Here is a 17971-nt window from a genome sequence, read left to right as displayed (position 1 = left end):
GGAAGGCAAATGGGATGTTAGCATTCATTTCAAGAGTACTAGAATATAAAACCACTGATGAGACCTCACTTGGAATTCTGTGAGCAGTTTTGGGCCCCTTATCTTAGAAAGGATGTGTTGAAACTGGAGAGGGTTCAAAGGAGCTCCACGAAAATGACTCCAGGATTGAATAGCTTGTCATACGAAGAATGTTTGATGGCTCTAGGGCTGTATTCACTGGAATTCAGAAGATTGAGGGGGTGACCTCATTGAAACCCTTCGAATGGTGAAGAGTGGATGTAGAGAGTATGTTTCCTATGGTGGGAGAGTCTAGGACCAGAGGACATAGGCTCAGGATAGAGGGGCGTCCTTTTAGAATGGAGATGAGGAGGAATTCTTTTAGCCAGAAAGTGGTGAATCTGTAGCACTTGTGGTCAACACTTTATATATATTTAAGGCAGAGGTTGATAGATTCCTGACTGGTCAGGGCATGAAGAGATATGGAGAGAAGGCAGGAGATTGAGGCTGAGAGGAAAATTGGATCAGCCATGATGAAATGACGGAACAGACTCGATGGGCCAAATGGCCTAATTCTGCTCCTATATTTTATAGTCTTATGGTTTCTATCAACCTCTGCTTTAAATATACCCAATGAATGAGGCTCCACAGCCATTTAAATTGAAAATATATACAAAAACACTGGCAAGTGCAGTGCAAGAAAATGAAAATTTCACTTGTAAAAGATCTGAATGGCTGGAAACAAGGAGATAAAATGAATAGGATATTAAGGTGCTGTGGGAAGTGAATGCATTGTGAGCAGGAAGGATTGAGAAGTGAATTGGGGTATCCTGAAGGGAGAGAGACAATTATAATTTTGAAAGGAAAGATAAAAAGGATAGTGGAAGCATTATGAAGGAGATAGTGGATTCATTGAATGTTAAAACTGATGGGTTGGAAGATGCTGGCAAAAACAAACTTGTATTCCACAAAAAAGGTAACTATATTCATGAACTACACAGATTTGCATTGCAACAGCCTTTATTTGGAGACAGTGAGGAGTTGTTCAATGTGTAACAAAGATGAGGTACAGGAGAATGGCAATGATGGAGGATAAGGACTGGTTTTGCCTCCATTCAGGAAGTGAAGGGTCAGCAGTCTGTTCTGGTGGGAGGTGGACATGTGGATATATGGAAAGTTTGGATATCCATTGTGTAAATGAGATGGCTAGGATTATCAAAATGGAAACTACAATAGCTATCAAATTGATCTGGCCACTCATTATTCTCAAAAGTATTGAAACATTGGGTCATTCTTCATAACATTTTTCTTTAGTGTTAATTTTCCAAATTATGTTTCTTAGATCATTCTAAGTATCAATATCTCACAGCACCAATATGTTAGTACCTATGGTATCTTGGTACAAATCATCACTGTTCACCAATTTATAATCAGGCAAGATCACAGTAACACACACAAAATACTCAAGGAACTCAGCAGGTCAGGCAGCATTTATGGGGGGGGATAAAGAGCTGCTGTTTTGGGGCTGAGACACTTCAACAGAACTGGAAAGGAAAGCGGTGGGGTGAGGAGAAGGAGTACAAGCTCGAAGGTGATACGGAAACCAAAAACGCAAGAAAATCTGCTGATGCTGGATATCCAAGCAACACACACAGGCCAGGCAGTATCAACGGAAAAGAGTGAACAGTTGATGATTGGGCCGAGACCCTTCGTCAGGACTGGAAAAAAGAGATGAGAAGTCAGAGCAAGTGGGCGAGGTAGAAGCACAAGGTGGTAGGTTATAGGTGAAACTGGCAGTGGGGAGTGGGCAAAGTAAAGAGCTGCGAAGTTGATTGGTGTAAGAGGTAAAGCGCTGGAGAAGGGGTAATCGGATAGGAGAGGACAGAAGACCACGGAAGAAAGGGAAGGGGGAGGAGCACCAGAGGGAGGTGACTGCCAGGTAAGAAGAAAAGGTGAGAGAGAGAAACAGGAGTGGGGAATGGTGAAGGAGAGGGTGGGTGCAATTCCTGCAAATTCACACCATCAGGTTGGAGACTACCCAGACAGACTATAAGACCATAAGACGATAAGATATAGGAGCAGAATTAGGCTATTTGGCCCATCGAGTCTGCTCCGCCATTTCATCATGGTTGATCTAATTTTCCTCTCAGCCAAATCTCCTGCCTCCTCCCCATATCTCTTCATGCCCTGATTAATCAAGGATCTATCAACCTCTGCCTTAAATATACATAAAGAATTGGCTTTCACAGCTGCCCATGGGAAAAAAATTCCACAGGTTCATCACCGTCTGGCTAAAAGGAGTTGCTCCTCCAATCTGAGTGTGGGCTCATCGTGGCAGAAGAGAAGGCCATGGACTGACATGTCAGAATAGGAATGGGAAGGTGAACTGAAATGGGTGGCCACTGAGAGATCCTGCTTTTTCAGGCAGATGAAGCACAGGTGCTGGGCGAAGCGGTCTCCCAATCTATGTTGGGTCCCACCGACGTAGAGGCGGCCACACTGGGAACACCGGATACAGCAGATGACCACAACAGACTCACAGGTGAAATATCACTTCACCTGGAAGGACTGCTTGGGACCCTCAATGGTAGTGAGGAAGGAAGTGTAGGGGCAGGTGTGGCACTTGTCCACTTGCAAAGATAAGTACTATGAAGGAGATCAGTGTGGAGGGACAAATGGACAAGGGAGTCACGTATGGAACAATCCCTGTGGAAAGTAGAAAGTTGGGGGAGAGCAAAGATGTGCTTGGTGGTGGAATCCCATTGGAGATGGCAGAGGTTACGGAGAATTATGTGCTGGGCAGAGAAGCTAGTGGGGTGGTAGGTGAGGACCCTATCCCTGGTGGTGTGGCAGATATGCACAAAATAGAAGAGACGTGGATGACAGCAGCATTGATGGTGAAGGAAAGAAAGCCCCTTTCTTTGAAGAAGGAGGACATTTAATTAGTCCTGGAATGAAAAACCTTATCGTGAGCTAAGAGCAGATGCAGTGGTAATTGGACTGAGAGAAGTGGATGGCATTTTTACAAGTGACATGGTGGGAAGAGGTATAGTATGGCCAGATTTGGGAACAGCTTCTTTCCAACTGTGATAAGACTACTGAATGGATCATGACCCGGATCTGGGCCGTACCCTCCAAATATCTGAACCTGCCTCTCGGTTTTTTTGCACTACCTTACTTTCCATTCTTCTATTTTCTATTTATGATTTATAATTTAAATTTTCAATATTTACTATCGATTTGTAACCCAGGGAGCGGGAAGCACAGAATCAAATATCGCTGTGATGATCGTACGTTCTAGTATCAACTGTTTGGCGACAATAAAGTATAAAGTAGTTCAGTTAGCTGTGAGAATCAGTGGATTTATAAAAGACATCAGCAGATAAACTATTTCCAGAGATAGAGACAGAGAGATCGAGAAGGGGAAGAAAAATGTCAGAAATGAACCAGGTAAATTTGAAGGCAGGGTGGAAGTTGGAGGCAAAGTTGATGAAGTTGACAAGCTCAGCATGGTGCAGGAAGCAGCCCCAATGCAGTCATTGATCTAGCATAGGAAAAGTTGGGCAGTGATATTGGTGTAGGTTTGGAACATACGAGGGGTGATTGATAAGTTCGTGGCCTAAGGTAGACGGAGTCAATTTTAGAAAACCTAGCACATTTACTTTTCAACATAATCCCCTCCTACATTTACACACTTAGTCCAGTGGTCCTGGAGCATGCGAATCCATTCTTTATAGAAGTCGGCATCTTGGACCTCCAGATACTGGTCCACAGCAGGGGTGATTGATACGTTTGTGGCCTAAGATAGAAGGGGATGAGTTATTAACTTCAAACTTCTGCATTATCACTCAGAGAGTTGAACCAACTGCACGGGACCACTTTCTGGAGGTTGAAGATGTCAACTTCTTCAAAGGGATCTGTATGCTCCACAACTGCTGGACTAAGTGTGTAAATGTAGGAGGGGACTATGTTGAAAATAAATGTGCTAGGTTTTCTAAAATTGACTCCTTCTACCTCAGGCCACGAACTTATCAATCACCCCTCATACTGTTCCATGTAGCGGACAAACAGGCGGTCATAGCTGGGACCCATACGAACGCCCATGGCTATACCTTTGGTTTGAAGGAAGTGGGAGGAGCCAAAGGAGAAATTATTGAGAGAGGACCGTTTTTGCCAGATGGAGGAGGGCAACAAGTTAGGTCTGTTGTCAGAGAGCTTTGAGGCCCTCCTGATGAGGGTTGGGGGTGTATAGGATCTAGACATCCATTGTGAAAATAAGATGATCAGAGCCAGGGAACTTGAAGCCGTTGAAAAGATCCAGAGTGTGTGAAGTGTCACAGACGTAGGTAGGAAGAGATTAAACTGGGTTGGGGGGAAGAGATAAAACAGAGATGAGGTATACAAATATGATTTCAGTAGGCAGAGGTCTGCAGATATAATGTTGGTGGGACAAGGGTATGCAGGTATAATTTTGGTGGGGCAGATGATAGGTAAATCCAGCTGAGGGGAAGGTAGGTGGAGAGGGAGGACAGATCAAATGAGAAGCCTGGACGTGAGAGACAGAATGGCTGAAGGGTTGAAGAAGGAGGAATCCGATACGAGAACAGATCCCATGGGAGAAGTGGAAGGAGGACGGGCACCAGGGGGAGGTGATGGGCAGGTGAGAAGAAGAGGAGTAAGAGGGGAGCTAGGATTGGGAATGGAAGAGGAGGAGGGGGGAGAAATCAATGTTTATTCCGAAGGGTTGGTGGCTATCCAAATGGTGTTACTACTCCAACCTCAGAGTGGCCTCATCATGGCAGGAAAGGAGGCCCTGGACTAGTGTGTTGGAATGGGAATGAGGAGTGGAATTAAAATGGATGGACAATGGGAAATCCTCCCTGTTGCCGGTGGAGCGAAGGTGCTCGGTCAAGTGGTTCCCCCAAATCCACGTCGGGTTTCACCAATGTAGACGAGGTTGCACTGGGAAGACCATAGCTTCATTAAGTATAATCACAGAAATTCAGAAATCATAGGCAGAAATCGAGAACTTCCTAAATTTCTCCTGAGTTACTCACCTTGAATGTCTGGATACCCTGCCATGTACAGCAGTGCCCAAAGTAATGTGGTAGCTGTCGTCTCAGATCCAGCAAAGAAAAGATCCAATGATGTATACAGCAGATTTTGGTCATCAAAACTAGAGTTAGGAGCAGCCTTAAACAGCAAGAAATATATTAAAGTGACAACAGATTTAAGTGATATGTAATGAGTTTCAGCTTTAGCTTTCCTGGTTACATGGCGCAACCTCACCCACTGAGCCTGTTGTACCAGGAGTTAATGAGAGTGGGTGATTACAGCTGGCTATAATAAACTGTTGGTTGTTTGAGCAAAGATGGCAAACCCACCCTGTGTGTCTGTTCTCTCAATGATCAACAAGGGTGCAAAGTCACAGCTCCACTCATTCTTTTGATTTGAGTGGAATCCAGTGCCTGCTTGCAGACTAATAAGGTGTTTGGATCAGTTTGCCACTAGCTTAACCGATGCCTGCTCTGGTAATAGGAAGTTTGCTGGGTCAATATGGTTCTAGAATTGGTGTCTTGGAGTAAATAGGTAGATTAACTATTACTCATTCTAAGCTTGTTTTACCAGAAAGCATAGTAAATCTGAAGAATAGTGGAATTAAACCAAAGTATTTGTTAGTTGTAAATAGATTTATTAACAAACAGAAATTCCCTGCATTTTGATGCAAGGTAATGCGAATATTTCACAACTAACTCAAAAATTAGGTTTTCAGGAAGTTAGGGGCATTGTGCGATTAATATTAGAAAAATAAGCTACCTTAAGATTCTCAGAGTGCTTTGAGGATTTGTGCTTCCAAAATCTGATGTATTAGTACTTTTATCTTACTGCTACCCATTCCACAACCTCAATCTATAGCACCTTTGAACAAAGATTCACACTGGGAGCTTTATTGTGAAAGAAAGCCTTGTAAGTTTGTTTTAAAGGACAATAGGAAATCAAAATATGTAAGGACAACCAGAAGGTGATAACTTTCCCTTTGCTTAGACCATAAGACCACAAGATATAGGAGTAGAAGTAGGCCATTCAGCCCATTGAGTCTGCTCCACCAATCATGGGCTGATCCAATTCCTCCAGTCATTCCCACTCCCCTGCCTTCTCCCAATACCCTTTGATGCTCAGCCTAATCAAGAACCTATCTATCTCTGCCCTAAATACACTCAATGACTTGGCCTCCACAGCCGCTCATGGCAACAAATTCCACAGACTTAGCACCCTCTGACTAAAGTAATTTCTCCACATCTCAGTTCTAAAAGGACGTCCTTCAATCCTGAAGTCATGCCCTCTTGTCCTAGAATCCCCTACCACGGGAAATAGCTTTGCCAGACACCACTGCAAGACATGCTTCTAAAACAAATCCAAAAATGTTGGAAGTACACAGAAGTTGTCAAAAGAGAAACACTATAAAATTCTCAGTTCTATGACCTTTATCAGAATTGGTCATGTCATTACTGCTAATTCCTTGTCATCATCATTATTATGTGTCATGTCGCATGACATGGGCGATCATAGTCTGTGACCATTATTCTTCTTGGCATATTCTGCAGAAGTGGTTTGCCATTGCCTTCTGGACAGCATCTTTACAAGAAACGTGACCCCAGCCATTACCAATACTCTTCAGAGATTATTTGCCCGGCGTCAGTAATCCTATAACTGAGACTTGATATACGCACCAGCTGCTCATACGACCATCCACCACTTGGTCCCATGGCCTCACGTGACACTGATTGTGGAGCTAAGCAGATGCTTCACCATGCCCAAAGGTGACCTACAGGCGAGCAGAGGGAAGGGGCACCTCACACCTCCTATGATAGAGGCATATCTACACCCCGCAATCCAAAATACCACATAACCCTGATGATTGATCTTTGGCTGAAATGTTAACAGTTTCTCTTTCTACAAATACCGCCTGACTTGCTGAGAGGTTCCCGCCTTCTGTGATTTTCCTTCAGCTTTCTAGCATCTGTATTTTTTTTTAATTTTTGCATTTCTGAAACAATGCGATAGTCCTGGTTAGGGTAAGAGTCCTGATAAAGGCCAGCAAAAATTTTATAACAGAATCAAGAAAGTCGGAAATAGGGGCATGAGAACAGAGCAATAGGAGTCGGTCCTATGAACCCTCCAGACACTGGCTACAAACTAGGCTGATCTAATAGTCCAGCTCTGCCAATTCCACATGATCCTCAACTGCCTTATCAACCTAATATTATCCTGTCTTGGCTGTGAATATTCTAAATATTCCTGATTCACAGAGCAGAAAATCCACCTCACCTCAATCTTAAATAGGTGACACTTATTCAGAAATGATGCCCCATATTTATTCTCCTGAAGTCTCATCAGTACTTCAACCTTTCCACATAAAAGATTTATTTCCACCCAGAGATGCACCCAGTTCAACTTCTTAAAACTATGTTGATGTAAGCATATCCGTACATAATAAAGGGTATGTCAAACATGATTTTACCAACATCCCGTAAAGTTCTAGCAAGACTTCTTAATTTCTGTACTTCAGCACCTTTGCCACAAAAAGAGGAATTATAAATACCTTCTTAACTACTCACTGACAACCTGCGTGTCCTACCTGAGAACACCCAGAATTCCTCTGTAATAGTGTCCTTTACTCACCCTCTTTAAACAATATTCACCCTTTCTATTCCTCCTATCTCAAAATTTAAGTTTACATAAAACTTCACCTTTTGCATTTGTAAAAGGAAGCAGTCAATGAAATCCCTTTGTTCTGTTGGGTTCCATCTCTCCCGGTGCTGCTTGATGTTCTTTTGGAAAAGGTCCTCTAAACTTTTCCATGAAGCAAATAGATCATTATGTGGGCCTGGCAGATGTCTCACTAACTTTGGAAATGAATTATATAGCTGTAGAAAGGAACATTAAATGAAAAGATTAGGACAACCTTATAGCCTTGACTGATTTAAGCAGCAAACAAATCTTATTTCATTCAAAGTGAGCAGAGCTTACCTGACCCAGCATCACAAGAGAGTTTTACACTTTCACTACACTTTTCACTTTGAAGTGTTTCCTAACTTCATTTTTTCAAGATCAAACTTTTAAATTATTCTTCCAACCAAAAAGCTCCCCGAACAGCAGAAATTGTTTCTCCCATGCCCCTGACAATTTCTTTATTATGTGAAAACTTTGATAAATACAACATAGACTAGGCGGCCACACTATTAGATGCAGCTATACACCTGCTCATTAATACAAATATTTAATCAGCCAATCATGTGGCAGCAACTCAATTCACAAAAGCATGCGTACATGATCGAGAGATTCAGTTGTTGTTCAGACCAAACATCAGAATGCGGAAGAAATATGATCTAAGTGACTTTGACCGTGGAATGATTGTTGATGCCAAACAGGGTGGTTTGAGTATCTCAGAAACTGCTGATTGCCTGGGATTTTAACACACAACAGTCTCTAGAATTTACAGAGAATGGTGCAAAAATCAAAACAAAAATCACTCAGTGACTGGCAATTCTGTAGGTAAAAACAACTTGTTAATCAAAGAGGTCAGAGGAGAATGTCCAACTGTTTCAAGCTGACAGGAAGGCAGCAGTAACTCAAATAACCATGTTGAATCTTGAAGTTGATAGGCTACAGCAGCAGAAGACAACACTGGGTTCTAATCCTGTATCTGATAAACTGGCCACTGAGCCTAATCCCTCTTTATGTTTTAAACTTTGGAATTCAGCTATTGTCATTATAAATCTGCACTACATTCTTTACTTCACGGTCAATATCTCCCTGCTGAAGTAGGATGCTTTGAAATGAACATTGTATTATTTGAAGTCCTCCTGATGGACAGTGGAGGGGTATAGGGTCTGGACATCCATTACTTACACATACTTGTGACTAATTATTCATAAGTAAAATCCATCATTTCAGTCGTCTGCTGGATTCCTTTCTTTATCTATACATAAGATTCTGATCATCTCTGTGCATCTGTCTGCACTTCCATTCATGTAAGGCTTTTATAATTTAGAAAATCTTCTGTTCTATTTACTTCAGGTGTGAAATGAACGTATGTTTTGCATCATTTGTCACTATTTTTTTGCCTGATCCATTCAAATTACTTAGCAATTAATAGATCTATTTTGACCTCCACCTGGACCTGGCAAATACCACTTAAGAACATTAGTAAACATGTATCTATTTGTATTTTATGTTTACCAGGAGAAGGGGAGGGGTGAAATAAAGAGCTGGCAAATTGATTGTTGATTGGTGAAAGAGTTCCCCTCCTCCTGTCCTGGTTTCACCTATCACCTACTACCTTGTATTTCTTCCTCTTCTTCCATATACCCACTCCACTCCCCCCACCCACCGCCTCACCTTCTTGCTCTAACCTCATCTTTTTTCTCCAGTCCTGAGGAAGGGTCTTGGCCCAAAATGTCGACTGTTTTAAAGGTTTGAGAGGCAAAGTAGGGGTGATATAGAATGAGCAGCCAATGATGTGATGTATGCAGGTATAATTACAATGGTTAAAAGACATTTGGACAGGTATGTGGATAGGAAAGACTTCAAGAAATATGAGTCAAATACAGACAAATGGGATTAGCTCATGAAGACACCCTGATTGTCATCAACAAGACACACTGAACACAATGTTGTCCTGTATAAATCTTTAGGGGTGGCAACCCTTTCAGAGACTGTGTTGGCACTAATCTAATCTAAAAAGTTCTCTTGCAAACCAAGGTAATTTTCAGCAGAGATAATCATTGATTACTAAATTACTAACAATAATTATGAACTTTTTAAAGGAAAAGGATGAGTCGTGGCATATTTATGTGCTTTATCACCATTTTTAATCATGCCAAATCCTTCACTCTACCACTCTTGAAAATCTCTGCTGCCTCTCTCATCGTTTGAATGTTTTACTTTCTTTGCTGGTGTATCTGACGTTCTGAACATGTCAAGAAGAGCAAGCACAATTTAAAAATATTTCATCAATAAACTTAAATAGCATAGTTTAAATAGAATATGTTTATTCTGATAAAACGAATATTCATGGAGTTACTAAATCTCATGCAGTATTTACCATTATTATCACCAAATATCCAGTGTTCACTCACAAGTGACAGAAGAAAAATTATAAGCAAACCAGAACCTATGCCAATTGGTCTAATAATTTAATAAACGAATACTGGTGTGTCCACCAGATTTGCAGGTATTTCAAAACCTACCATTCAATGTTACATGCTCTTGCAAACAGTGTGAAATCAGGCATTCCCTGTAAAAACATCTCACTTCCACGTGAGTATAGAGAGCTTGGTAGGAAGTTGAAAAGCAGGACCTCGAGGGTGGTAATCTCAGGATTGCTATCTGTGCTACATTCCAGTAAGGGTAAGAATAGGATGCTCTGGAGGATGAACAATTGGCTGAGGAACTGGTGTAGGTGGCAGGGTTTCAGATTTCAGGATCATTGGGACCTCTTCTGGGGCAGGTGGGACCTGTACAAGAGAGACGGGTTACACTTGAACTACAGGGGGACCAATATCTTTTCAGGGAGGTTTGTTAGTGCTGTTGGGGAGGCTTTAAACTAGATTTGCTGGGGAATGGGAACCAGAGTGCCAGAGCTGACAGTGTGGCTGGGGTGAAAATAAATGGTGTTAATAGTTCAAGGAAAGCCGCAAATAGAAAGATTGTGAGTGGTGGTAAAAATCTTCTGAGGTGTATCTATTTCAATGCTTGGAGTATTGCGGGGAAGGTAGACGAGTTGAGGACGTGGATTGACACGTGGAATTATGACGTTATAGCAATTAGTGAAACTTGGCTACAGGAGGGGCAGGACTGGCAGCTTTAATATTCCAGGGTTCCGATGTTTCAGATGTGATAGAGGCAGAGGAATGAAAGTTGGGGGGTAGCATTGCTTGTTAGGGAAAATATTACAGCAGTGCTCAGGCAGGACAGATTAGAGAGCTTGTCTACTGAGTACTTACGGGTGGAGCTGAGAAACAGGAAAGGTATGGCCACATTCGTGGGGTTGTATTATAGACCACCCAATAGTCAGCGAGAATTGGAGGAGAAAATCTGCAGGGAGATAGCAGGCAACTGCAGGAAACATAAAGTTGCGGTGGTAAGGGATTTTAATTTTCCATATATTAATTCGGACTCCCATACTTCTAGCGATCTAGATGGTTTAGAGTTTGTAAAATGTGTTCAGGAAGGTTTTCTAAATCAATATATAGGGGTACCAACTAGAGGGGATGCAATGTTGGATCTCCTGTTCGGAAACAAGTTAGGACAAGTGACGGAAGTGTGTGTAGGGGAGCACTTTGGTTCCAGTGATCATAACACCATTAGTTTCAACTTGATCATGGACAAGGTTAGATCTGGTCCTAGGGTTGAGGTTCTGAACTGGAAGAAGGACAACTTTGAAGAAATGAGGAAGGATCTTGTTCTCTGGCAAGGATGTGATCAGTAAGTGGGAAGCCTTCAAAGGAGAAATTTTGAGAGTGCAGAGCTTGTATGTTCCTGTTAGCATTAAAGGCAAAGTGAATAGGAATAAGGAACCTTGGTTCTCAAGGGATATTGCAACTCTGATAAAGAAGAAGAGAGTTGTATGACATGTATAGGAAACAGGGAGTAAGTAAGGTGCTTGAGGAGTATAAAAAGTGCAAGAAAATACTTAAGAAAGAAATCAGGAGGGCTAAAAGAAGACATGGGGTTGCCTTGGCAGTCAAAGTGAAGGATAATCCAAAGTGCTTTTACAGATATATTAAGAGTAAAAGGATTGTAAGGGATAAAATTGGTCCTCTTGAAGATCAGAGTGGTCGGCTATATGCGGAACCAAAAGAAATGGGGGAGATCTTAAGTGGGTTTTTTGCATCTGTATTTACTAAGGAAACTGGCATGAAGTCTATGGAATTAAGGGAAACAAGTAGGGAGATCATGGAAACTGTACAGATTGAAAAGGAGGAGGTCCTTGCTATCTTGAGGCAAATTAAAATGGATAAATCCCCAGGACCTGACAGGGTATTCCGTCGGACATTGAAGGAGACTAGTGTTGAAAGCGCAGGGGCCCTGGCAGATATATTTAAAATGTCGGTGTCTACGGGTGAGGTGCCGGAGGATTGGAGAGTAGCTCATGTTTTTCCGTTGTTTAAAAAAGGATCGAAAAGTAATCTGGGAAATTATAGGCCGGTAAGTTTGACATCAGTAGTGGGTAAGTTATTGGAGGGAGTACTAAGAAACAGAATCTACAAGCATTTGGATAGACAGGGACTTATTAGGGAGAGTCAACATGGCTTTGTGTGTGGTAGATCATGTTTGACCAATCTATTGAGTTTTTTGAGGAGGTTACCCAGAAATTGGATGAAGGGAAGGCAGTGGATGTTGTCTACATGGACTTCAGTAAGGTCTTTGACAAGGTCCTGCATGGGAGGTTAGTTAGGAAAATTCAGTCGCTAGGTGTACATGGAGAGGTGATAAATTGGATTAGACATTGACTCAATGGAAGAAGCCAAAGAGTGGTAGTAGAGAATTGCTTCTCTGAGTGGAGGCCTGTGCCTAGTGGTGTGTCACAGGGATCAGTGCTGCGTCCATTGTTATTTGTCATCTATATCAATGATCTGGATGATAATGTGGTAAATTAGATCAGCAAATTTGCTGATGATACAAATATTGGAGGTGTAGTGGACAGTGAGGAAGGTTTTCAGAGCCTGCAGAGGGACTTGGACCAGCTGGAAAAATGGGCTGAAAAATGGCAGATTGAGTTTAATACAGACAAGTGTGAGGCATTGCACTTTGGAAAGACAAACCAAGCTAGAACATACAGGGTAAATGGTAAGGCACTGAGGAGTGCAGTAGAACAGAGGGCTCTGGGAATACAGATACAAAATTCCCAAAAAGTGGCGTCACAGGTAGATAGGGTCGTAAAGAGAGCTCTTGGTAGATTGGCCTTTATTAATCAATGTTTTGAGTACAAGAGCTGGAATGTTATGATGAGGTTGTATAAGGCATTGGTGAGGCCGAATCTGGAATATTGTGTTCAGTTTTGGTCACCAAATTACAGGAAGAATATTAATAAAGTTGAAAGAGTGCAGAGAAGGTTTACAAGGATGTTGCCGGGACTTGAGAAACTCAGTTACAGAGAAAGGTTGAATGGGTTAGGACTTTATCCCCTGGAGCATAGAAGAATGAGGGGAGATTTGATAGAGGTATATAAAATTATGATGGGTATAGATAGAGTGAATGCAAGCAGGCTTTGTCCACTGAGGCAAGGGGAGAAGGAAAACCAGAGGACATGGGTTAATGGTGAGGGGGGAAAAGTTTAAAGGGAACATTGGGGGGGCTTCTTCACACAGAGAGTGGTGGGAGTATGGAATGAGCTGACAGACGAGGTGGTAAGTGTGGGTTCTTTTTTAACATTTAAGAATAAATTGGACAGATACATGGATGGGAGGTGTATGGAGGGATATGGTCCGTGTGCAGGTCAGTGGGACTAGGCAGAAAATGGTTCGGCACAGCCAAGAAGGGCCAAAAGGCCTGTTTCTGTTCTGTAGTGTTTCTATGGTTTCTCTTTGGTTGTAAAAAATAATTTGCTACTTCATTTGGCAGTAAAGATAATCATTATGTATCTTTTTATAATGGGTGGGGTTTAAAGGATAGAGGAATGGCACTGAATGTCACATGCTAACAAAAATTTTGCATGTGCCATCTTGGGCACGCATACCATAAGTTTATCATCCTGCACTACAATTTGAAAATAGAGTTTGAAATTAGACTTATAAATTGTTAACATAAATGTATTTCATGAATTTCTGTAGATTGTGCCTGATTAGTGATGGTAGCGTACACTCTTTTCAAATTAAAAGATTTTAATTTCAGTCAAATATTTTTCCTTTTCCAAAATTCAATATTTAAAAATATTACTCCCAAATATAACCATACCTGAACCCAAATATTCGTCAAAAATTTTGCAACTTTGTCAAGTATAAGACGGAATTCTTGTATATCAGCATGGGTACCATCACAGTCATACTGTTCTCCGAAAACAATTGAACAAATTACGTTTAAAATTGATGTATGTATCTTGGTTTGAGGATTGAATGGTTGTCCTGAAAGCAGAACACGTTGAATATTAAAAGTTATTCTCAATAGCCTATTCATTTATCAATGTACGAATGTCGTACATACTTTTTAAATATGGTTTACATACTTTGCAATTTATGTTCAAAGCTAACTAATAATTAAAGTTGAATAACTAGGATATTTACTTGATTCAGGCAGTCTTCAAAAACAGTAAGAACCAGTTGTTCCTGCATGCTCCAACAGGTGGATTTAGGACATGTTGGAGGTAGCAATATATGCAGTTCTTCATAACATTTAGCTAGAATATCCTACATTTCTCGGGCAACCTCATACTCTTTCATCCATACACAGCCCTATTTCCAATTTCCTACTTCTCACTAAATCCTGATAAAATTTTGATTGGCTTCCTGTTACCAATGCCTCATATTTATGGTTCTCATCCTTAGATTTCTGCTCAACTTTGTCCTGTCCAATTCTGAATCATTAACATTTTCCCAATCTACCCCAGGACCTTTCATTTAATTTTCTGACAGTGCACCTGCTCTGAAGACACTATATTCTGCATTCTGCTTTTTCTTTACTGTCTCATTGTACTTTCAGCATGTCTGGCATGATCTGCCAGGGTGGCACACAAACAGAATTCTTTCACTGTATTTCAGTGCACTTGAGAATACTAAACCAATTATCAAATTCTCCACAGACATTACCCAACCTGTTGAGTATAGAAAACATAGAAAACCTACAGCACAGTACAGGCCCTTCAGCCCACAACGCTGTGCCCAACATGTACTTACTTTGGAAATTACCTAGGGTTACCCACAGCACTCCATTTTTCTAAGCTCCATGTACCTATCCAGGAGTCTCTTAAAAGACCCTATCCACCACCGTCGCTGGCAGCCCATTCCACGCACTCACCACTCTCTGTGTAAAAACTTACCCCTGATATCTTCTCTGTATCTACTTCCAAGCACCTTAAGACTGTGCCCTTTCATGTTAGCCATTTCAGCCCTGGGAAAAGCCTCTGACTGTCCACATGATCAATGCCTCTCATCATCTTATATACCTCTATCAGGTCACCTCTCATCCTCCGTCGCTCCAAGGAGAAGAGGCCAAGTTCACTCGACCTATTCTCATAGGACATGCTCCCCAATCCAGGCAACATCTTTGTAAATCTCCTCTGCACCCTTTCTATAGTTTCCACATTCCTGTAGTGAGGAGACCAGAACTGAGCACAGTACTCTAAGTGGGGTCTGACCAGGGTCCTATATAGCTACTTGCTTTCTGGAAGCTCTTCCATAACTTAAATTGCAGTGGAAGTGATAGTTAGCCAGAATCTTTGCTTCACGAATTCACAGGGAAACAGGATAGTTTTCAAGCATAATGGAGATGGGTAGAATGTCACTTTGATTGCACTGGCAACGTGGACCACAAGGACAGAAACAGCAAGCTAAAATCAAGGGAAGGATCAGAATCTGGCTTATAATTATTGATATGTCATGATACTTGTTGTTTTGATGCAGCAGTACAGCGCAAGACATAAAATTATTATAAGCTATGATATTACATAAATATATAGAATAAAAGAAGAATAATGATGCAGTTTTCATAGACAATTGAGAAATCTGATGGCAGAGGGGAAGAAACTGTTCCTAAAACATTAAGTGTGGTTCTTCAGGCTCTTGGACCTTCTCCCTAAAGATAGTAATGAGAAGAAGACTTGTCCCCGATATCCTCAGTGACAGATGCTACCTTCTTGAGGGCCCCCCTGTTGAAGATATCTGGGTTGTGAGTGTTGAAGATATCTGGGTTGTGCCTATGATGGAGTTAGCTAAGTCCACGACCCTCGACAGCTTCTTTGAATTCTGGAAATAGGCTGTGATGAAACTAGTCAGAATGCTCTCCGTGTTATATCTGTAGAAATTCACTAGAGTCTTTGGTGACATACTAAATCTCCTCAAACTCCTAACGAAGTATAGCTGACAGTGTGCCTTCTTCATCATTGCATCAATGAGTTAGTGCCAAGGTAAATCCTCCGGGATGTTGACACCTAAGACCTTAAAGCTGTTCACCCTTTCCACTGTTGACCCCTCAATGAGGACTGGTGTGTGCTCTCCTAAGTTCCCCTTCCTGATGTCCACAATCTGTTCCTCGATCTAGCTGACATTGAGTGCAAGGTTGCTGTGACATCACTCAATGAACCAATCTGTCTCACTCCTGTATGCCTCCTTGTCACCACCAGAGATTCTACCAACAACATCGGCAAATTTATAGATGTGCCCAGCTAGACAATCATGAATGTGCTGAGAGTAGAACAGCAAGCTAGGCATGCATTCCTGAGGTGTGCCAGTGTTAATGGTCAGCGAGGAGGAAGTGGTTAATACTGATTTGCACTAAATGTGCTCTCCTGAAGAGGAAGTCAAGGATCATATTGCAGAGGGACATATGGAGGCCAAGGTTTTGAAGTTCGTTTATTAATACTGAGGCTGTAATTTAAAACCATAAGACACAGGAGCAGAATTAAGCCATTCAGACCGTTGAGCCCATGATCATTCATGACTGATTCCAGATCCCACTCAATCCCATTCACCTGCCTTCGTGCCATATCCTTTGATCCCCTGACGGATTAAGAAACGAACAACAGGAAGGCATCGGGGTGCACTATCTGTGACTTCTAATAATGGTGCTTAGCTCCTCCTGTGTTATCTTTATGTTTGATAGTGGTGGAATGTACACAGAAATCAAGATGATGGTGAAAGAACTCCTTTGGCTGATGGAATGGATGATGTTTGACAGCTGCGTGTTCCAGGTCAGGGGAGCAGGAATGAGGCAGAAATGCCATCCCTGTGCAATATGATACTTTAATCATGAAGCAAATACCACCACCTCTGCATTTGCCTGAATCTGCTGTCCATTCCATGTGGTGGAAGGTGAAGCCCTGAGGTTGGAGTGCTCTGTCCGAAATGCTGAGGGTGAGCCATGTCTCTGATCCAGAGTGCAGAACAGCTCCTGATGTCCCGCTGGCACTGCATTCTTGCTCTGAGGCTTTCAGTTTTTGCTTCCAGATTCTGAGAATAGGGATGGGGAAGGGGGAGGGGTTTCCCTGGAAAAACACCACTGAAACAGTGACATCAGAACCTGAACAAAGCAGCCCCTCAGAGAAGTTTTATGCCTTTTCCAAAATATTTTAAAAATATTTATATGCTGGATGGATATTCATTGTCCTGGGCAGGAGATCTTATGTTTTGTAAGCTTGCTTTCTGAACACGCAGCAACTACCACTTGAAAGATCAAAAACAGATGTAAGTAAACTTCTAATGCTGCACAGATGTGTAGATTGCTGCTGATTCCACTGATTTTTCCCCCATCCACTGTTTGAACAAGAAACTTCATTCTTTAAAATTGTTTGTGATTCAGACATCACTCAAGTAGACACCCGATGGCAGCAACAACTACTCAGTGCACATTCTTCATGTTGCTGAATATAATTCTTCTTACTATGGGGATCTGCTGTGGTTTATTCTGATTAATACTGGCAAGGTCGTTCCTAGTGTTCCGTGTCATGTTGCTACCAAAGGTTCTAAAGGTTATTAGGTTTTTTTTTTGCTTTAACCATGCTCCAGACACATGCTTTCTGTGTCATTTACCCGTCAAATGATTTTTCTTTCACTGAAAAAAAATTGGGTAGAAAAAGTCTTTTTTTTTTAAAACACTGCTCGGGGAGAAGGGTCTGCACTGCGCTGGCGCATGACGTAGCACGCCAAGGTTTAAAAGCAGACCACCATATACAGCGGCCATCATCGGAGTGGACTGAGTCAAAGTGGGACAGCTTTGGCTCAACAGGCTTCGGCGAGAACAGGCGGAGACCAGGGTA

The 17971-nt window shown here is 41.9% G+C and overlaps 1 protein-coding gene across 6 annotated transcripts in view; it reads right to left on the bottom strand.

Annotated features, from left to right (window-relative positions):
* The window catches only part of LOC134354867 (cytochrome P450 2J4-like), a 105267-nt gene that overhangs the window by 66431 nt on the left and 20865 nt on the right, over nt 1-17971 (bottom strand). For all 6 annotated transcript variants that reach the window (XR_010019910.1, XM_063064279.1, XM_063064282.1 and 3 more), the window contains exons 4-6: nt 13960-14126; nt 7749-7925; nt 5055-5190 (exon numbers count right to left, since the gene is read on the bottom strand). Coding sequence is in view for 5 of the 6 variants with exons in the window: in XM_063064279.1 (XP_062920349.1) it covers nt 5055-5190; nt 7749-7925; nt 13960-14126 (480 nt within the window). In the remaining variant the exon portion in view is untranslated. The remainder of the gene's footprint in view (nt 1-5054; nt 5191-7748; nt 7926-13959; nt 14127-17971) is intronic.

The sequence above is a fragment of the Mobula hypostoma genome, chromosome 12 (genome assembly GCF_963921235.1).
Source record: "Mobula hypostoma chromosome 12, sMobHyp1.1, whole genome shotgun sequence".
NCBI lineage: Eukaryota > Metazoa > Chordata > Chondrichthyes > Myliobatiformes > Myliobatidae > Mobula > Mobula hypostoma.
This window is presented reverse-complemented; position numbering and strand designations above follow the sequence as displayed.